This window comes from Amblyomma americanum, chromosome 2 (assembly GCF_052857255.1).
Source record: "Amblyomma americanum isolate KBUSLIRL-KWMA chromosome 2, ASM5285725v1, whole genome shotgun sequence".
NCBI classification, from domain to species: Eukaryota; Metazoa; Arthropoda; class Arachnida; order Ixodida; family Ixodidae; genus Amblyomma; species Amblyomma americanum.
The window spans coordinates 217,270,296-217,287,376 of NC_135498.1; the positions used below are offsets into that span (position 1 = coordinate 217,270,296).

At 48.3% G+C, this 17,081-nt stretch overlaps 1 protein-coding gene and 1 long non-coding RNA gene across 2 annotated transcripts; one reads left to right on the forward strand and one right to left on the reverse strand.

Moving 5' to 3' along the window:
• Positions 1–5,161: 5,161 nt before the first annotated feature.
• On the reverse strand, positions 5,162–6,220 carry LOC144120370 (kelch domain-containing protein 3-like). Its single transcript, XM_077652728.1, has 2 exons — positions 5,676–6,220; positions 5,162–5,489 (listed from the first exon to the last, which is right to left on the reverse strand). The coding sequence occupies exons 1-2, from the start codon at positions 6,218–6,220 to the stop codon at positions 5,162–5,164; spliced, it is 873 nt and encodes a 290-aa protein (XP_077508854.1).
• A 6,367-nt stretch (positions 6,221–12,587) lies between these two features.
• On the forward strand, positions 12,588–16,393 carry LOC144122154 (uncharacterized). Its single transcript, XR_013312820.1, has 2 exons — positions 12,588–12,636; positions 13,407–16,393. It is a non-coding gene; the product is annotated as an uncharacterized LOC144122154 (long non-coding RNA).
• Positions 16,394–17,081: the final 688 nt, after the last annotated feature.

A 17,081-nucleotide genomic window follows, 5' to 3' on the forward strand; every position in this document is an offset into this window, starting at 1 on the left:
ACGCCCCCATAACATTACTTGCATCCCGGGTCATTCAGGTCTTGAAGGCAACGAGGCGCCAAACGATCTAGCTCGTGAGCTAACAAACCGAGCGGATCCTTGCCCGTACCTCACCCCTCTACCATCAAACTATGGGGAACGGCTGGAGATGCTTAGATTAGATCGTAGAATATATCCCCCTCCCCATATTAAACTCACCACAGAAGAAGCCACATTTTGGAGGCGAATACAAACGAATACCTTTCCTAACCTGTACTTGTACAGCTTCATTCACCCTTCCAAATGCCGCCCCTTCTGTCCATGGTGCGGCAATAAGCCTACGCTGTTTCACATTTCCTGGAATTGTCCCCAAAAACCACCTCATCTAAGAACATTACAGACATCATACGAGCAGTGGGAGGCAGCCCTGACCAGCAATGGTCCGGAGGACCAGTGTCGCATCATCAGACTGGTCCAGGCATCCGCCCAAGCCACCGGAGTCTTGAACTGAGGGGCCCGCCTACCTGACTCGTAGAACACTTTAAAGAAATAATAATTGTTTTATCTCTCTCTCTCTCTCATTTCTTGCGCGACGCTCCTCAAGCGCTCCGCTTGGGTCTGGGAGCGGAGCGAAACGTAAGCCCGCTCTGCTAAAACTATCTATTAACGCTATAAATACATTGCCTACTGTGGAGATTTGTGTAGAACTCTTCGGCTACTTTAACTTTCTTATCCATATTGCTAATGACATTGCCCTCCTTGTCTCTTCGCGCATACATCTCGATTTTAACTATGCCTAGTTTCCTCTTCACCGCTTTTTGGCTACCTCGGTTCTTTAGAGCATGCTCTATTCTCTCCATATTAACTTCATTATGTCGGCTAACTTGCGCTTATTTATTAACTTCGACAGCTCTGAAAAGTTCTATTCTGTCGGTAGGGTTAGACACTCTCAAGCTTAGGCGTTTCTTAATCACATCTTTCGTCACCTGAGATAGCTTTCGGGTATCCTGTCGAAATGTCCTACCGCCTACTTCTACTGCGCCCTCCGTAATGGTGGCTGTCAGATTATCGTTCATTGTATGAACATCAAGATTGTCTTCCCCAGTTAAAGCCGAATATCTATTTTGCAGTGATATCCTGAATTCGTCTACTGTCCCTCTTACCGCTAACTCGTAAATGGACTTCCTTTTTACTATCTTCTCCCGTTCCCTCTTCAAGTCCAAGCTAATTCGAGACCTTACCATTCTGTGGTCACTACAGCGCACCTTTCCGGGGACGGCCACATCCTGAACGATGACAGGTTGAGCGCATAGTATGATGTCGGTTTCAGTTTTAGTCCCACCACTGGAGCTCTTACAGGTCCACTTCCTGTTCTCTCGTTTGCGGAAGAAAGTATTCATGATCCTTAAATTACTTCTTTCTGCGATTCTACTAATAACTCTCCCCTGTTGTTTCTAGAACTTATCCCATAGTCGCCTACCGCGTGGTCGCCAGCCTCCTTCTTGCCCACCTTCGCATTGGAGTCGCCCATCAGTACAGTGTAGTGTGATCTTACTTTATTCATTGCCGATTCTACGTCCTCATAGAAACTTTCAATGGTCTCGTCATCATGGCTGGATGTTGGCGCGTAGGCCTGCATCACTTTGTCTCCAATTGAGCCTAATCACAATTGCTGTTACCCTCTCGTTAATACTATAGAATCCCTCTACGTTGCCAGCTATATCCTGATTAATGAGTAATCCCACACCTAGTTCTCGTCTATCCGCTAATCTGCGATAGCACAGTATGTGTCCGTCCTTTAGTACTGTATACACCTCACCTGCCCTCCTAACGTCACTAAGGCCTATGACATCGCATTTAATTCCCCATAGTTCCTCGAACAACACTGCTAGGCAAGCCTCACTAGATAAAGTTCTAGCGTTAAACGGTGCGAGGTTCGGATTCCAATGGCGGCCTGTCCAGAGCCAGAAGTTCTTAGCACCCTCCGCTGCGTCACAGGTCTGACCGCCGCTGTGGTCAGTTGCTTCGCAGCCGCTGGGGACTGATGGCCAAGGGTTAATCGGTTTGTTCATAAAAGATTGGGGCCAAGGATTGGGGCCCTTCTGCACCTAATTCAATTAAATCCACTCGTAATACATCCAAGGTCAACATATTTCAATGCAATTCACACTTATTCCAGCGCAATCTCTCCAGAAACCACCTGTATTCTCCCATAACCCACCGCAGTCCTCAAGAAGGCACTAGTTATCCACCACAATCTACAAAAATTAAAATTATTTCTACTTAATATACCCTTCTTCCACAGCAATACACCAGAACCGACAATAATCAAAATTTCCTAATGATGTAGGCATTGCCGATGATGTCAACTTCTTTTCGTACAATCTACCCATCTCGTAATGAGGCAGCATGGCTTTCGCCCTAAACCGGAATAAAAAAAGATCTTAAACTACACTTTCGGCGCAAGTATACTTGAGAGTGCAATTAGAACAAACATACAAACTGTATTAGCTGAGTGGAAGGGCGGATATAGCGTAGCAGGTCAACCCCGCTGTATGGTCAAGAGCTTATGTGCATCAGCAAACCAATCAGCCCGCCGGAATGAGCCAAATCTGAAGGCTCGGCTAAGAGCTGCACTGCGCGGTCTCCCACTGTTCCTCGGCACTGATTAAGAGGAAAGGAAAGATAGCGCGGTCCCACATGATGTCGAGTTGGCCCGTGTATGGGCCGTGTATTTTCTTTAAAATGACTACCTACGTACGTATGCCCGAAATCGCCTAATGCGCCTAGGACTACTACAGCGCTAGATAAAAATATCAGTAGATGTGGGTAATTAGGCCAAATCGGGATATGTGCGGTAGCATGACGCCAATTCTCGCTTAGAGCTACGACCGTCTACGTGGTACCAGGCTGCCACCTACTTGCCACCTCAACATCTTCCGTTTAGCTACTGTGCAAACACGATTGGAATCACGTTATCCTCCGAATCGCTGCTGCTCATTCCACTTGACTCGGCACACTTAGAGGCAGTGCCACATAATTTACGCCCCCATGATCTCGCATGGTTATATCCGGCTACACATTGCCAAGTAGGGCACCCGGCGAGCATTGGCACAGCGCGCCCGATTCCAGTCTGGTTACCACCAGCTACACCTTGGCGAGTAAGCCACTCGGTGGGCATGAGAGCAGTAGCGCAGTGCCCAGCCCCGGGTTCTTGCCTGGTTACCGCCGGCTACAGCTTTGCGAGCCAGCCGATCGGTGGGCATGAGAGCAGTGGTGCAGCAGCGCAAGGCACGTGTTCTGGCGGGTGTTGCGATCGGCGGGACTTGGGTTGCATGATTTAGGTTGCGACCAGATTGCTCTTCATGAGCAGCCTCTCATGACTGAGTGAGTTGCCGACTGACACGGTGGACCGGTTTCCCGCCACCCTGTGGGGAGCTGAGCAGCCTGGCATAATACCGGCTTCAGACAAACAGAAAGATAAATACACAACGCCCAAATGCGACGAATTGTCAGAAACGTGCTGGCGCACAAAAAAGAGGATTACCCTGAACTCATGCCAACTTGAAAATTTTGAGCGCAGGGATTGCGCAGCTTCCAGGTCGTATCACCGCTACTGCTGAGGGAATGTGACATTTGTGCACATATCTATATGCGTCGCATTCAAGAAGCGCAGCGGAATGCGTTGCCACTGTGTCGCACACACTGCACGCTAAAAGCACGGCTGCTTCCCTATCATCGGAAATCAGACGCGGGTCCTCCTAACATGGTACGGCTAATAGGCGACGAGCAAATAGAACTTCAAAGCCGTCTGGTCGATGCACGCAAAGGCTCACTGTTGCTCGGTTCCTGGAGGGCGCAAAACGCCGAAAGAAACGCCGTAGGGTAGTACGCGATAAGCTCCAGCCGCCTATATGCCTGCAGCATCACGTGGCACCGGTTTGTGAAACTGGTGGAGGGAACTTAAAAGAGTCCCGATGTCTCAATCGGAGAGCAATAAGTACTGTTGTTTGGCGGGTTGGTTCATTTTGCACTAAAGGAATACTATTTGCGTGAAAAACAACAGGAACAAAATGCACATAAGGCCAGGACGAAGCTCAAACTTCCAAATGATTTGATTTTTGAGTGAACAGCTGCATTTATATCCGAGACAAATCAGTCATTGATGGTATCTGGTACACACACGGACGGGTGTACTCATTCAGAAAAACCTCCGCCCAGTAAGGTATGAAACGGCCACGTTTCAGCGTCTCTAAGAAAAGAAAACGAAATGTAATTTGCCGCTCCTGAAATGGTCTCAGATGAAGATGATGCAAGAACTTCGCTCACCAACATATAAACACAAACAGACGCACATGCACGACTCCAAGAGCGCTGACACCCAAAACACCTACACACACCACCGTTTTAGCTCACAACGCCGACTCTCTTGGTCACGCAGACTTTAACACTGTCGCGCTAAAAAAATCTCTCGGCATTGAACTGATTATCCTAGTGAAAAGCAGCGTCAGTCAAAAACACACAACCTATGCTATCCAATGCACGCAAATAAAGATGCAGATCGCATGTGTCCATCTGAAACGATTAATTGCTTGTTCAAGCAAGAACAGAATGTTTCGCTTGTTTTAAGTGTGATACGGAACTGCCTTTCTCCAGGCCACACACAACCGATGTGCAGTCGGAAACCGGCGCTCAGCTCAAGATGGCGGCGCTCAGGGATAGCGCGTCGACGACGAAAGGTGCTGTGTTTGTTCGATGAGTACGTTGAGGAGCCGCCCGAGCATATAGTGGGATAATGTGCGCACGTCCATCAATGCAAGTGGACGTCCTCTGGAGGTAGGTGATGTACAGCAGAGGTTAATTCGCTGCCCCTTTCGTTGCCCGCGACACCCCTTTGAGCGAATGACACACCAGCGTTGCGCGAGGCGCTCCATGCGCTTGCAGATCGTGCAAAAAAGCTGTAAGCCACGTTCACTGCTCTCTGGTTGGCTGAGGTCGGCCCGAGCGGCACACAGGATTTCGCATCTGGGCGGTTCCAACGTGCGCCTTGATTCCCAGAAAAAAAATAAAGCACTTCCTCCCGGCCTAAATAGAGAGAATAAAATCATTTCGTCAGCACAAAGCCAATCGTGGCTCCGTATAAGACGCTCCATTAGCCTGACGTGCAACACCAGCCCGGCGATTAAGATGACCGTGATATGATAGTGCTGATCTCGTTTCTAATCAATGGGGGTAAGTCGCCTAAATCGAGGCCTGCATCGATGACAGCAAGCAGACACAAGTTCTTCAGTGTGGGTGCCAAGTGCAACACGTGCAGATTTGTCAGCTCTTCCTCCTCAATATTTGTTAAAGGCCCCAAGCCACCGAAGACCAACACCCTTTCTCCAAGCACACTGCAGCCGGCCGAGTGCCTTGCAGACGGCCCACATCCAATTGCCGTCACTTTAGTCCAGCAGGACTTTTCAAGGTCATACTTGTGCATGTCTGCAAAGTAGGTACCCGTCAGTGCTCTGCAACCACCAAAGATATACAACTCTTTCTCGTACACGAAGGCAGAGTGACACTCGCGTCCCTCCGGGGCCACGCCCTGCACTTGTGGGCGCACCCAGGTCGCAGTGGTCGTTTCCAGATATTATAAGGAATTGTCATAATGTTCGTTGTTCACTGAGGCTTGCAGGCGGCCCCCCCAAACGTACATGCGAGTTCCGATGGCTGACGCCGTGTGCCAGTAGCGCCCATCCGGGGCCTCTCCGCTGGTCAGGACGTGATGCCACTCTAGGGTCTCGAGGTCCAGATAACGTACCCCGTTCAATGAATCCGTAGGCAGGCCTCCAAAAATGTACATCCGTTGACTGAGCACGCACGCCGAGTGACTGATTTGTGGCCTCGGCACTTCGCCCCGCACCTCTGGACGACTCCATGTCATGGCAACGCTATCGAAGCGGTGTACGAAGTTCACTGGGCTGGTGTTCCATCCGCCCCATAGGTAGGCGCAGTGGCCGTAGGCTACAACGCTGCAGCCCATAATATTAATCGGCTCATCTTCGTGGAGCGGCTCAACCGGCACGATATCCCACCGGTAAGATGCAGGGTCGAAGGTGTACACGTCGATGAGGTGATCTCGTTCATCACTGTCCGAACTATTGTCGTCGAAAGCGTCGAACGAGTAGACCTTCCCTTTGATGGTGACAGCCATGTCCTGGAGGCGTTCCGGAATGCCATTTAGCTTCACCGTCCACATTTTGCAATGGCAACCAGTTCTTACGAAAGATAAATCAGGCCTTCTTTCTTTACAGCTAGCAGGCGCAAGCTGAAATGAAACCTGGTAGTCGCTTTTCGCTTATCTTCAGGCCTTCGTTTCGCAGATTGAGCTGCTCGTGCGCCGTCTGCCGGAATCATGGTGTCGTCGGCTGTATCATCGCTAAAGGCAAAAAATGGGAGTACGCTTAAGTTTCGCCTTTAAGAGTGGAACGCAGCAGCGTGTTTCAGCACTGCCAAGGAGTCCACGCGCGACGCCTTACCCGTTAAACAAATCACCCTGTTACGTATGGTGAAAAGGACGCGCGGATCGGCAAACCACGTAGAATCGCTGCCAGGCGCCTTGCCGAAACGCGCGGGACTCAAGTTGCAGTCGTAGTTCGTCGGCACATCGTTCTCGACAAACCAGATGCCACGAACGCCAGCAAAGCTTCCGCGCCGAACGAACGGGCAGCAAGCCGCAAGCTTCGTGGTGAACGCGCTTTGGATGTGCGCTGCGTTGTTCGCCGCTCACCGCGTGATTCCTGCGTGCCCGCTAGGCAACACTGTGCCCGAACGAGAGATATGTCAGACGCCTTACTTCCTTTCCTTAAAATCAATTTTCATTTCATTTTCCTTTCCTTGCGGCGCGATTCGGGTGTCCACTGAGATATGTGAGACAGGCCTCACTTCCTTTCCTTAAAAACAATTATTTTATTTTCCTTCTCTTGCGGCGTGGTCCGGGTTGCCCACCGAAATATGTGCCTGGCGTCCCTTGCTTTTCGGCTACTGATCCGGAGTTCCCGGGTTCGAACTTGTCCGCGGCGGCTGCGTTTTTATGGAGGCAAAATGCTAAGGCGCCCGTGTGCTGTGCGATGTCAGTGCACGTTAAAGATCCCCAGGTGGTCGAAATTATTCCAGAGCCCTCTACTACGGCACCTCTTTCTTCCTTTTTTCCACTTCCTCCTTTATTCCTTCCCTTACGGCGCGGTTCAGGTGTCCAAAGATATATGAGACAGATACTGCGCCATTTCTTTTTCCCCGAAACCAATTATTATTATTATCCCTTCCTCTCTTTGCGCTGCTGTCGCGCGCTGTCCGTTGGACAGTGGCTTACATTTCGAGGAGGAGGAGGAGGAGGAGGAGGGGTTTCCACGCGAAAGCGTTAAAGGTGCTCTAAAGAGGAATCTGAACTCGTCTTTTTATCGCGGGATCTCTATCTACATGTTCCTGGCATTCTTAGAAACGCGCAATAATAAGAATGACTGCAGACGTCTGTGGTAGCCAGTTTGTTTAACCAGCCAATGAATTATTGTCCTGTGCGGCCGACTGCCCTGATCAAACCAGATAAACGTTCCGGCTCCCGCCTTTTTTTTAAACTCAACACGGTAGGTAGGAGGAGTCAACGAATGCGATAGGCAGTCCCGTGGCGGCTTGCCGCTCTGCCATCGGCGGAATGATACGTAAATAAAGGAGGCTACGTGTATTTTATTTCCGTGGTCGTAATTTGCGACTATAAAGTCTGTGACGAAAACTTTATTCCCAGAAACCTAAACAGCAACTTAAAAGCTGCCCCGCCGCGGTGGCTCAGTGGTTAGGGCGCTCGACTACTGATCCGGATATCCCGGGATCGAACCTGACCGCGGCGGCCGCGTTTTTATGGAGGAAAAACGCTAAGGCGCCCGTGTGCTGTGCGATGTCAGTGCACGTTAAAGATCCCCAGGTGGTCGAAATTATTCCGGAGCCCTCCACTACGGCACCTCTCTCTTCCTTTCTTCTTTCACTCCCTCCTTTACCCTTCCCTTACGGCGCGGTTCAGGTGTCCGCCGATATGTGAGACAGATACTGCGCCATTTCCTTTTCCCCCAAAACCAATTATTATTAACTTAAAAGCAAAGCCGCCACTGGACTGGTTGAAGGGCACTCCACGCGTCGGATTACTCCGCCTGCCTACCGCGTTGCGTTAAAGAAAAAAGGCGGCAGACGGGACATTTAATCTGATTTAATTAGGTCAATATGCCGCACAGGAAAATATATAGAAGCTTATATGAATGCCCGGAACGTGTAGATAGATTAACTGCGAAAGGGAGGATTGTTTGGCCAGCTGGTTCATGATTCAAGACTGAAAACGGCGCGAAAAGGTGATCTATGAAATCCCTCTGCCATGCGGTGCCACTTATGTTGGCCAGACTGGCCGCTGCTTAAATGACAGATTAAGAGAGCTCGCAAATGATGTCAGAGTAGGCAGAGGGATCACATTCGCCAAGCATGTGACAATATGCAAATGCACTCCTCAGTTCAACAAAAGCAAAGTGCTGCGCACGTACGGAAGCCAACAAAAACGAGAACTGTACGAAGCTTTCGTCATCCACACGAGAGGTGACAAGTGCTTGAGCGTGCCGTCTCTTCGCTTACAGAGAAAAGAGATACCCTTTTTAGATATTGACCTGCAATAGTATCAATATTATATCATGGTGTTCGTTTAGTTTTTATGTGTTCTTCCTGCATTTATTGCGCTTTCGCATGAAATACACTCAATTGTAAGTTCGGTTCTGTGTGTGTTGCTTCTCTCTATCTTGTCTCGTTTTTGGCGCCATTTTCAGTCGAGTGTAGATAGAGTTGACGCGGCAAGAAGACGAGTTCACATTCCTCTTTACTCCACGTTTAAGGAGTTCGTGTCGCAGAAAAGCCGGTGTCGTCGGCGTAGGCCCTGAGTGAAAAATCCCTCCTCATTTTCCTCGCAATGTACGCCACTACCCCTACAGATGGCGGGAGACTGCAGCGCCCCCCGCTGGTCTCGTTCGGGCGCAGTGGGGCCGTGCGGGCACGCAGGAATCACGCGGTGAACGGCTAACAATGCAGCGCACATCCAAAACGCGTTCACCACAAAGCTTGCGGCCCGCCGCGGTGGCTCAGTGGTTAGGGCGCTCGACTACTGATCCGGAGTTCCCGGGTTCGAACCCGACCGCGGCGGCTGCGTTTTTATGGAGGAAAAACGCTAAGGCGCCCGTGTGCTGTGCGATGTCAGTGCACGTTAAAGATCCCCGGGTGGTCGAAATTATTCCGGAGCCCTCCACTACGGCACATATTCTTCCTTTCTTCTTTCACTCCCTCCTTTATCCCTTCCCTTACGGCGCGGTTCAGGTGTCCAAAGATATATGAGACAGGTACTGCGCCATTTCATTTCCCCAAAAACCATTATTATTATTATTATTAAAGCTTGCGACTTGCTGCCAGTTCGTTCGGCGCGGAAGCTATGCTGGCGTTCGTGGCATCGGGTGACTACTGCGCATGCAGCACAGTGCTCCCCGCGCTCTTTCATCTTTCCCTCCCTCCTTTATCCCTTTCTTTACAATGCGGTTCGGGTGTCCAACGAGATATGTGAGACGGTTACTGTTCCATTTCCTTTCCTCAAAAACCAAACAAAACAAGTGAGCCGACGGCATTCATAGAGTTCTTTGGCGTTGACAACTTTCATAGGGACGTTCATTTTCACTGAAGGAAAGGTGCAAACCGGCTCCGAGGCTCAGTGGAGATAATAATAATAATAATAATTGGTTTTTTGGGGAAAGGAAATGGCGCAGTATCTGTCTCGTTCGACACCTGAACCGCGCCGTAAGGGAAGGGATAAGAGAGGGAGTGCAAGAAGAAAGGAAGAATTAGGTGCCGTAGTGGAGGGCTCCGGAATAATTTCGACCACCTGGGGATCTTTAACGTGCACTGACATCGCACAGCACACGGGCGCCTTAGCGTTTTTCCTCCATAAAAACGCAGCAGCCGCGGTCGGGTTCGAACCCGGGAACTCCGGATCAGTAGTCGAGCGCCCTAACCACTGAGCCACCGCGGCGGGTCAGTGGAGACCTCAATCTCGCTTCCATATACGTGGCCTGGTGCTCAACTGCAAAAGCCTGCTTTGATTGCGTTCCACACACTGGATAGGCAGCGCGCCCTCCCTACATTTCTGGGAAGTGGCATGCAGCACTAATGCATTCGGGACAGAACTCGCTCTCTCACCACCGCCACATGTACCAAAACACGAATGAGGCGTTCGCATATGCACGGAGCCAGTTATGCGCCTTTCCTTTCCTCAAAGCCACCGCCGTCTAGAACATAATCAACGCCAACGCCAATGGACACAGTGAACGCCGACATCTTTCGCTTTGTATATCCTGGGGGCCTATTCTCGACACGCATGGCCGCCGTTCGGCGCCATATTGTCTCTCTGATTGGCTCATAGGGCGGTCACATGCAAGTCACGAGTTTCAAATTTGTGGCGCGAAACCGTCAGGCTTCGAAATCGCTTTCTGCTGTGACGTCAAAATGACGTGTCCTTGAAGACCGATTTTTAGCACAGTTATACTTAGTGCCAGGTTGGCAAATTTAAGTGTCAGTGGAGGGGAAACGAAGCTACAGCTGGCAGGAAAGAAAGAACTTGGCTCGTTTTAGCAATTTAGAGAAAAAAGTTCGTACTGTGAAGGGTTGCTTCCTAGAATGTGATTGGCTGGGGGAATGTCACGTGAATCACGTGATACGCAAGCGTAATTCAGTGAAGTCAAAATGACGTTTCGTGACGCAAAGGAAATGCTGCCATTGCTGAAAAATGCCCCATTTGGCCGCCGTAATTTGAGACGGCCACAAGATGATCGAATTATGGTGGACATAGTCGAATTATGACCACACTGATTCATACGCCTGTTAGCTCACCGTAGTTTGGTAGGCGCTTATTTGAAGTAATAAACTGTTCCGAAACATGGTTGTTTTGAATGTAGAAGCATTGAAACGGTGTTATAATGGTACTCCTTAATTAAGCAGCCTTTTCGAGCCTTAATTATCAGAGCGTAATTTTACACCCGCGTGAGAACTCTAGCTGCGCTCCCGTTTCAAACGCTTCTCTCATGATAAGAAATTAGCGGTCCGCGCGGTCGCGGTTGCTACAGCACGGGTATGGCGGCGTCCGTAGCTGCCGTTTGTTGTCACAGGCTGCGAGAGGCGAAGCATTCGTGAGTGCGCCTCAGTGTTTTCGAAGGACTGCCCGGTTCGGGAGTGTGACTGCCTGGCCAGCGATATATGGTGTGGTGGCTGTGCAAGAAGATTTGCGGCAAGAGGCAGCGCGTGAGCACATTGGTCTGCCTTAAACATGGTATTGTAGATGCTCCGGCCGTTACTCTGATCCTGTGTTTCAAGGCGCGATCGGTAGCTGTGAACGTCTGGACACCAATTAGTTCAGTGTTTGCCTTTATTTACACGCTGTCGCTGACCTGATATTCAACTGCGTGAGTGATGAGAGGGTGGCACAAATGGTTGTCTGCCGGCTGAGCAACATGCTTCCAGAATGTGCTCGGCTTGTCGGCGGGACTGTGCTCATCAGGAAATTGCCCTCATCAGTGCATCATCTGTGTGCTCAATTTGTGTGCATCAGTGTCTGTGTGTATAAGGGCAGTTTCTGAAGACAGCGGTGTCAGCAAGGCAGCGTACATGTGCCAGGTACAGCCGCGGTCAAAAATACGCGGCCCACGGCTCCGGTGCAAGGAGCGGCTGCGGGGCCGCACCGCGGCGCTGCTACCTCCGTCGGGCTACGTCTGTCGCTGGCTGCGAGGGTGCACAGAGTGACGACAAAGCTTCGCCCTCACTCTCTCCTGGGAACGCAACACGACTGATAATTGTCAAGTGCGGCGTTCTGCTGAAGGGGAGTGCGCGCGGTTCGCCGTTGCCGCCTCGACTCTGCTTCGCTCTCGTATGTCCCGCGCGCCCATGCGTGGTGAGCCTTCGTGCAAGGGCATTACGGTGCTCAAGAAATAGCGCAGAACAAGTTATTGTCGCGTCAGGACCCCGGTCTGTGAACTCGGTGAAGGCCTGTTTTGTTTCTGGTGGTGTGTTACTCGTAATTTCGTTGCAGCAGGAACGTGCTTAGATTTTTTCTAGCTTTGAATTAACAATTTTAAAGGAGCGAGCTCCAGCTACTAATTAGAGTTAACCCGACCAAGCACCGGGCGCTGGAGTGCGGCGTACACGAACGCGAGACGCGCGTAGGTATGGAATGCGAACCGAACTCGGACGCGTCGCAGGCAGACGCGCTTAGTCGAACTGCAGAACGCGCGCCTGCCGTAGCCAGTCTGTGCATAGGGAATACGAGATATCCGAGTTGGCGATGAAAGTCACACGCAGCACGCATTGCAGAGCTCTCTTTCGTACGGACCGTCAGCCGCGAAACAGTTGAACGCTGCACTTAACATTCATCAGCCGTGTGGCGTGCTCAGGGAAGAGTGAGGGCGAAGCTTTGTCGTCACTCTCTACACCCTCGCACTGAGCGCCCGACGCAGGTAGCAGCGCCGCGGTGCGGCCCCGCAGCCGCTCCTTGCGCCGTAGCCGTGGGCCGCGTATTTTTGACCGCGGCTGTACATCGTCTCGAGTATCGATGAGGTAAGGGAAACAGCAACGAAAAATTGCTTTTGACTTTCTTCAGATGGCTGCATGCAAAGTTCATATTGATGGCTGGTGGCTTTCTTCGGGTGTGTAATAACAAGTCCCTTATGTTCCTACCCTTTTTTGGTCACATGCAAACAGCTGTTAATCTCGTGGCATATTTATTTGTAGCCTATTAAGCGAGGAAGCCTTGCGCAAATAAAAACAGCATTTCAAAATAGTCTTCTCTGTAAAGTAAAACGCACAACGAGCTTTCAGATTACTACAATATGCGGATGTGGGTGACTCGTAGGGCGTCTGCATGTCTATGGTTTTCTTTCATTGCACACAAATGCAATGGCTTGGCATCTGCATTTTGATAAATGCAGTTGCAAAAGCATTCGTGTAGTGAGATTTTAATGCAGTTCAATATTCTGAGGTAAAGTTAACCTTGGACTTCCCCTACAATGTGCCGTGTAGCAGTTGCCTTCACTGCAACACAATAAAAATAAATATGTAATAATTATTTATACCCATCATCTGGCTGTAGTCAAGCTGTTTTCACAGTTTTGTTTTACTTCCTCCATCATTTTGATAGAGATGACCAATAAAATATAACTGTTACAAAAGCAGTTTTATGTGAGTAGTAGTTACAGTCATACATGAAACTTTAGTTTGATAATTACAGCCCTGTGATGTCTCGTATTTGAAAGTCTTTTCTCTTGTGTGTATGAAACTTGCATTGCACTCAAGCTCACGCACTAAAGACAGTGTTGATTGCCTTCCAGGTGACATGTGTATATTGTGCCTCTTCGATGCATCACTGCTATCCTAGGAAGTCATGTGCTGAGGAATGCTGCTGCAAGGTTCAACATCGTTCACCTCTCAGCTAGAGTGCTTCTCAAGCAAAGAATCATTCTTTGGAAGGGTTGCATTGGATGTCTTCACAGGTGTCAAGTGCTGTACATATAGAACAGGATTCTTTTCAAAGGCAATCACAACTTGCACTGTGCGACACATTGCATGCATCCACACTTAGCTGCAGGACTCACTGGCATAGTTTTCACCTCTAGTCATGCTATGATCAGTCTATGTAAACATTTTTTGTGCTTCAAGTTTCATTGCACACAGCAAGAAAGCTGTTCAAGTCTGTGATTTTTGTGCTGCTCTTTAAACAGGACCAAATTTTCCTTTCAGTTTGTCACTAGAGTGTGTAATGACAGGTGTGTTTGATGTGTAGACTAGGCTTTTCTCTAATACTGCAGTCTTCACGTGACAGGAAGCGTAGAAGAAACTTTAATCCTACCATCTGCAAATTGGCCGGATGTGTGCTTATACACATGCTTTAACGCTACTGAACAGTTGCTAATTCTTAATGTACTGCAATGCTGTGTGCTCTCTTTATGCAGAATGTGCATGTTGGTGCTTTAGTGCAGTGAAACAGAGGAAGTCACCAAAATGTTTTTCTCCTGCCAGCAGAGCTTTGAACCAGTACTTCTCTTTGATTTCTGTTAAAAGTTTGTGCTCCATGACGTGATTACTGCTTCACTGAAATTTCTTGACATGCACGAAACATAGGGATGTGTATGCAGTCATTTATCACATCTTGCTCAGGGCGCAGTCTGATTTTGTAGGCAACTGTTCGTCCGATAGGAGGTCCCTAATGTGTCATCTGTGTGTGCTCACAGAGCAAAGCAAGCTTTGTCTCCTGACATTTCTTTGCCTCTGTGCCTGTTTTCTACTGTTGCTTTTAAATGCTATGTGTAGTGATACAGCAATCCACTAGTTTTCCTCTGAGCAAAAAGTGAGGCAACTCTTTCATGTTTGCCATCTGCCAAGCTTGTATGAATGAAAAACAAGGCAGCTGTCTGCTAGTTCGATTAGTTTCGCTGTGTAACGCTCCGCTTTTACCAACCTTGTTGCTGGCACTTTGTTTCTTGGCTGCTGCTAATGCTGTTAGGCGAATTTGACAAAAATTCCAGACAATCTGTTCAACCTGTTTCTGTGGTAAAACTGGGGCATCAATGGATGCATTGCTATTTTTTGATTCAACACACGGAATCTATTGGATTTGGCACTTCGTGAAATGGGCATTATCAATGTGCACATATACCGCATCACACTTCTTTCACACATTGCAACTTGTCTTGTTACCGGAGAAATCTGCCTCTGTGACCCTGATGTGTGCGGGATTTTACCACTTTTGCTGTGTGGCAGCAGCAATCGGCTCATTACTGTCATTGCCATCACATGTCCTGCAGCAGTCATGATATTTTCTTTTGTATCAAAAACAAATGTGTTTGTTGTGATACTTTGCAGAAAGGAAGTTTGTTCTACAGCTGACTTGCTCCAAAATTTTGCTTGAGCTTCAAAAGAAAATTGGAAGCAAAGCAATTTTTTTTTTTAACAAGCTAATATTTCAGGGGGCTCAAATTTTGTGCAATATATCTTCCAGTGCACTCAATTTCCACTAACATATATTTCCACTAACATATTGCAGTTTTCTCTGCCTTTGTATTACAGTTGATTTGTTTAGTCAATAAAATACACCAGTTTCACTTACATCTATCCTGATCACCAGTTTATTGTCTACTTTACCCAGTACTCAGGCCTTCCCCTGCGATTAACTGTGTCAGTGCCACCAATGTCTAATCCCACCTCTGTGTAAAATTATCTATGCATGCGTGGCTGTGCTGATGTTCGGCAAAAAAAGATGCAAATGACTAAATGCATGAGAAAATTGCATTCAACCCTTTAGGGCACTTTGTACACAACTGCGTACATTGCGAAATAATTTTTCTCGTGGTTTGCTTTAGTTGTCACTGATTTATTCATTTCAATCCCATTTAGCATCCATATTTCAATCCCATTTAGCATCCATCGTCCTCTAAATAGGGTGCTTTTTATGGTTGCAGCACATATTTTTCTGGCAGAATACAACAGCATAGCAACTGCTCCAGTATGTATGTTTGTAAACAATGCCTAGATCAAAAATTGGAACGCTTGTTCTGCTTTGTATTTGGCATTTCTGTTTTGGTTTTTAATGGTGCGCCAGCTGTCTTCAATTGTAATGAATTGCAGGGTTGTAGTCAAGTCTTCAGGCCACATGGTCTGCTTTTGATCCCCGAAGTGCAAAACTCAGTATTCTTGAAGCTTAAAGGGCCTTGAAAGGCTAAAACAAGGGTTTTCCTCACCTTGCAGAAGTTTATAGCATGATGGGTGCCTTGAATACTCCACTACACAGCTAAAAAGTCAACCTGTGGCGTGAAGTCTTCACGTAGGGGTCTACATGCATCGTATCGTTGCAATTCCTACTGCTGACTTCTCCTTTTAGCTGTGTATGGTATGGTGCTGTGAGGATAATTTATTTCGTGTTGAACAATCTCCTGTGGTTTATTAATTATCATGAATACATCCTATGTGGTGCACACATTAAAAAACCTACCGAAAGCCAGTGGCTACCGTCGCTGGCTAGATTGCTTTTTGTGCATCCTGGAGACTTTTATCTTAATAGTACCCTAACCAGAACACTACCACTGTCTGTATTGGTGCCTCCCATATGTTGTCCTGAGGGCGACATCAACATTGAATGTCTTGCCTATTTTCTGTCTAATCTTACGCTTTTGTTTTTCCTGCCATGTTCCTGCCTCTAATGCTGCAATATCTGGCTGTATTAAATTCAAAAAAGCAGTTACCAATTTTATGTGTTCCCCCACTCTTCTTTGTATACTTCCGGGCCTTCAGAGTATGGAAATAAATTAATTTCCTTCTTGTCTGTAGTGCTCCTAAGTTTACTGTCATGTTTTTGTTCTCCTTCAGCTCTTCGGCTCATGGTGCCACTTAGTTGTCTCTTTAAATACTGCGTGCAAGACCAACCGGAATGCTTGGCCCCAAAACACATGTTCGGGCTTTGTGTGACATGTACTAGGCAATGAGTGTGCATACATGAACATTAAATTAAGTTTCTTGCATCATACAAATAAAGCTGCCGCGGTGGCTCAGTGGTTATGGTGGTTGGCTGCTGACCCGAAATACGCAGGTTCAATCCCGGCCACAGCGGTAGAGGCCCGTGTACTGTGCGATGACAGTTCGCGGCAAAGAACCCGAGGGGGTCGAAATTATCGAGAGCTCTCTACTACAGCATCTCTCATAGCTTGAGTCGCTTTGGGATCATAAACCCCATAAAACAAAGCAAATAAAGCGAGTACCTTGCACATTGCATGTGTCTTACTGTAATATGGTGTCGTCACCGATATTTACTCTCTACCTCTATGTTCCTCCCTTGCCCCTTTGTGGAATAACAGGTGAAGGAACTTTTCCTTATCCGACCTCTCCACCTTTTCTGGCATATATCTTTCTCTCTTACTTGGAAGCTTGCTGTACTGTACTTGATCAGGCATCTAAAGGAGCTGCTTGATTTTATGGTAGGTGCATAACTGTTATTCTACAACGAAGAAACTTCA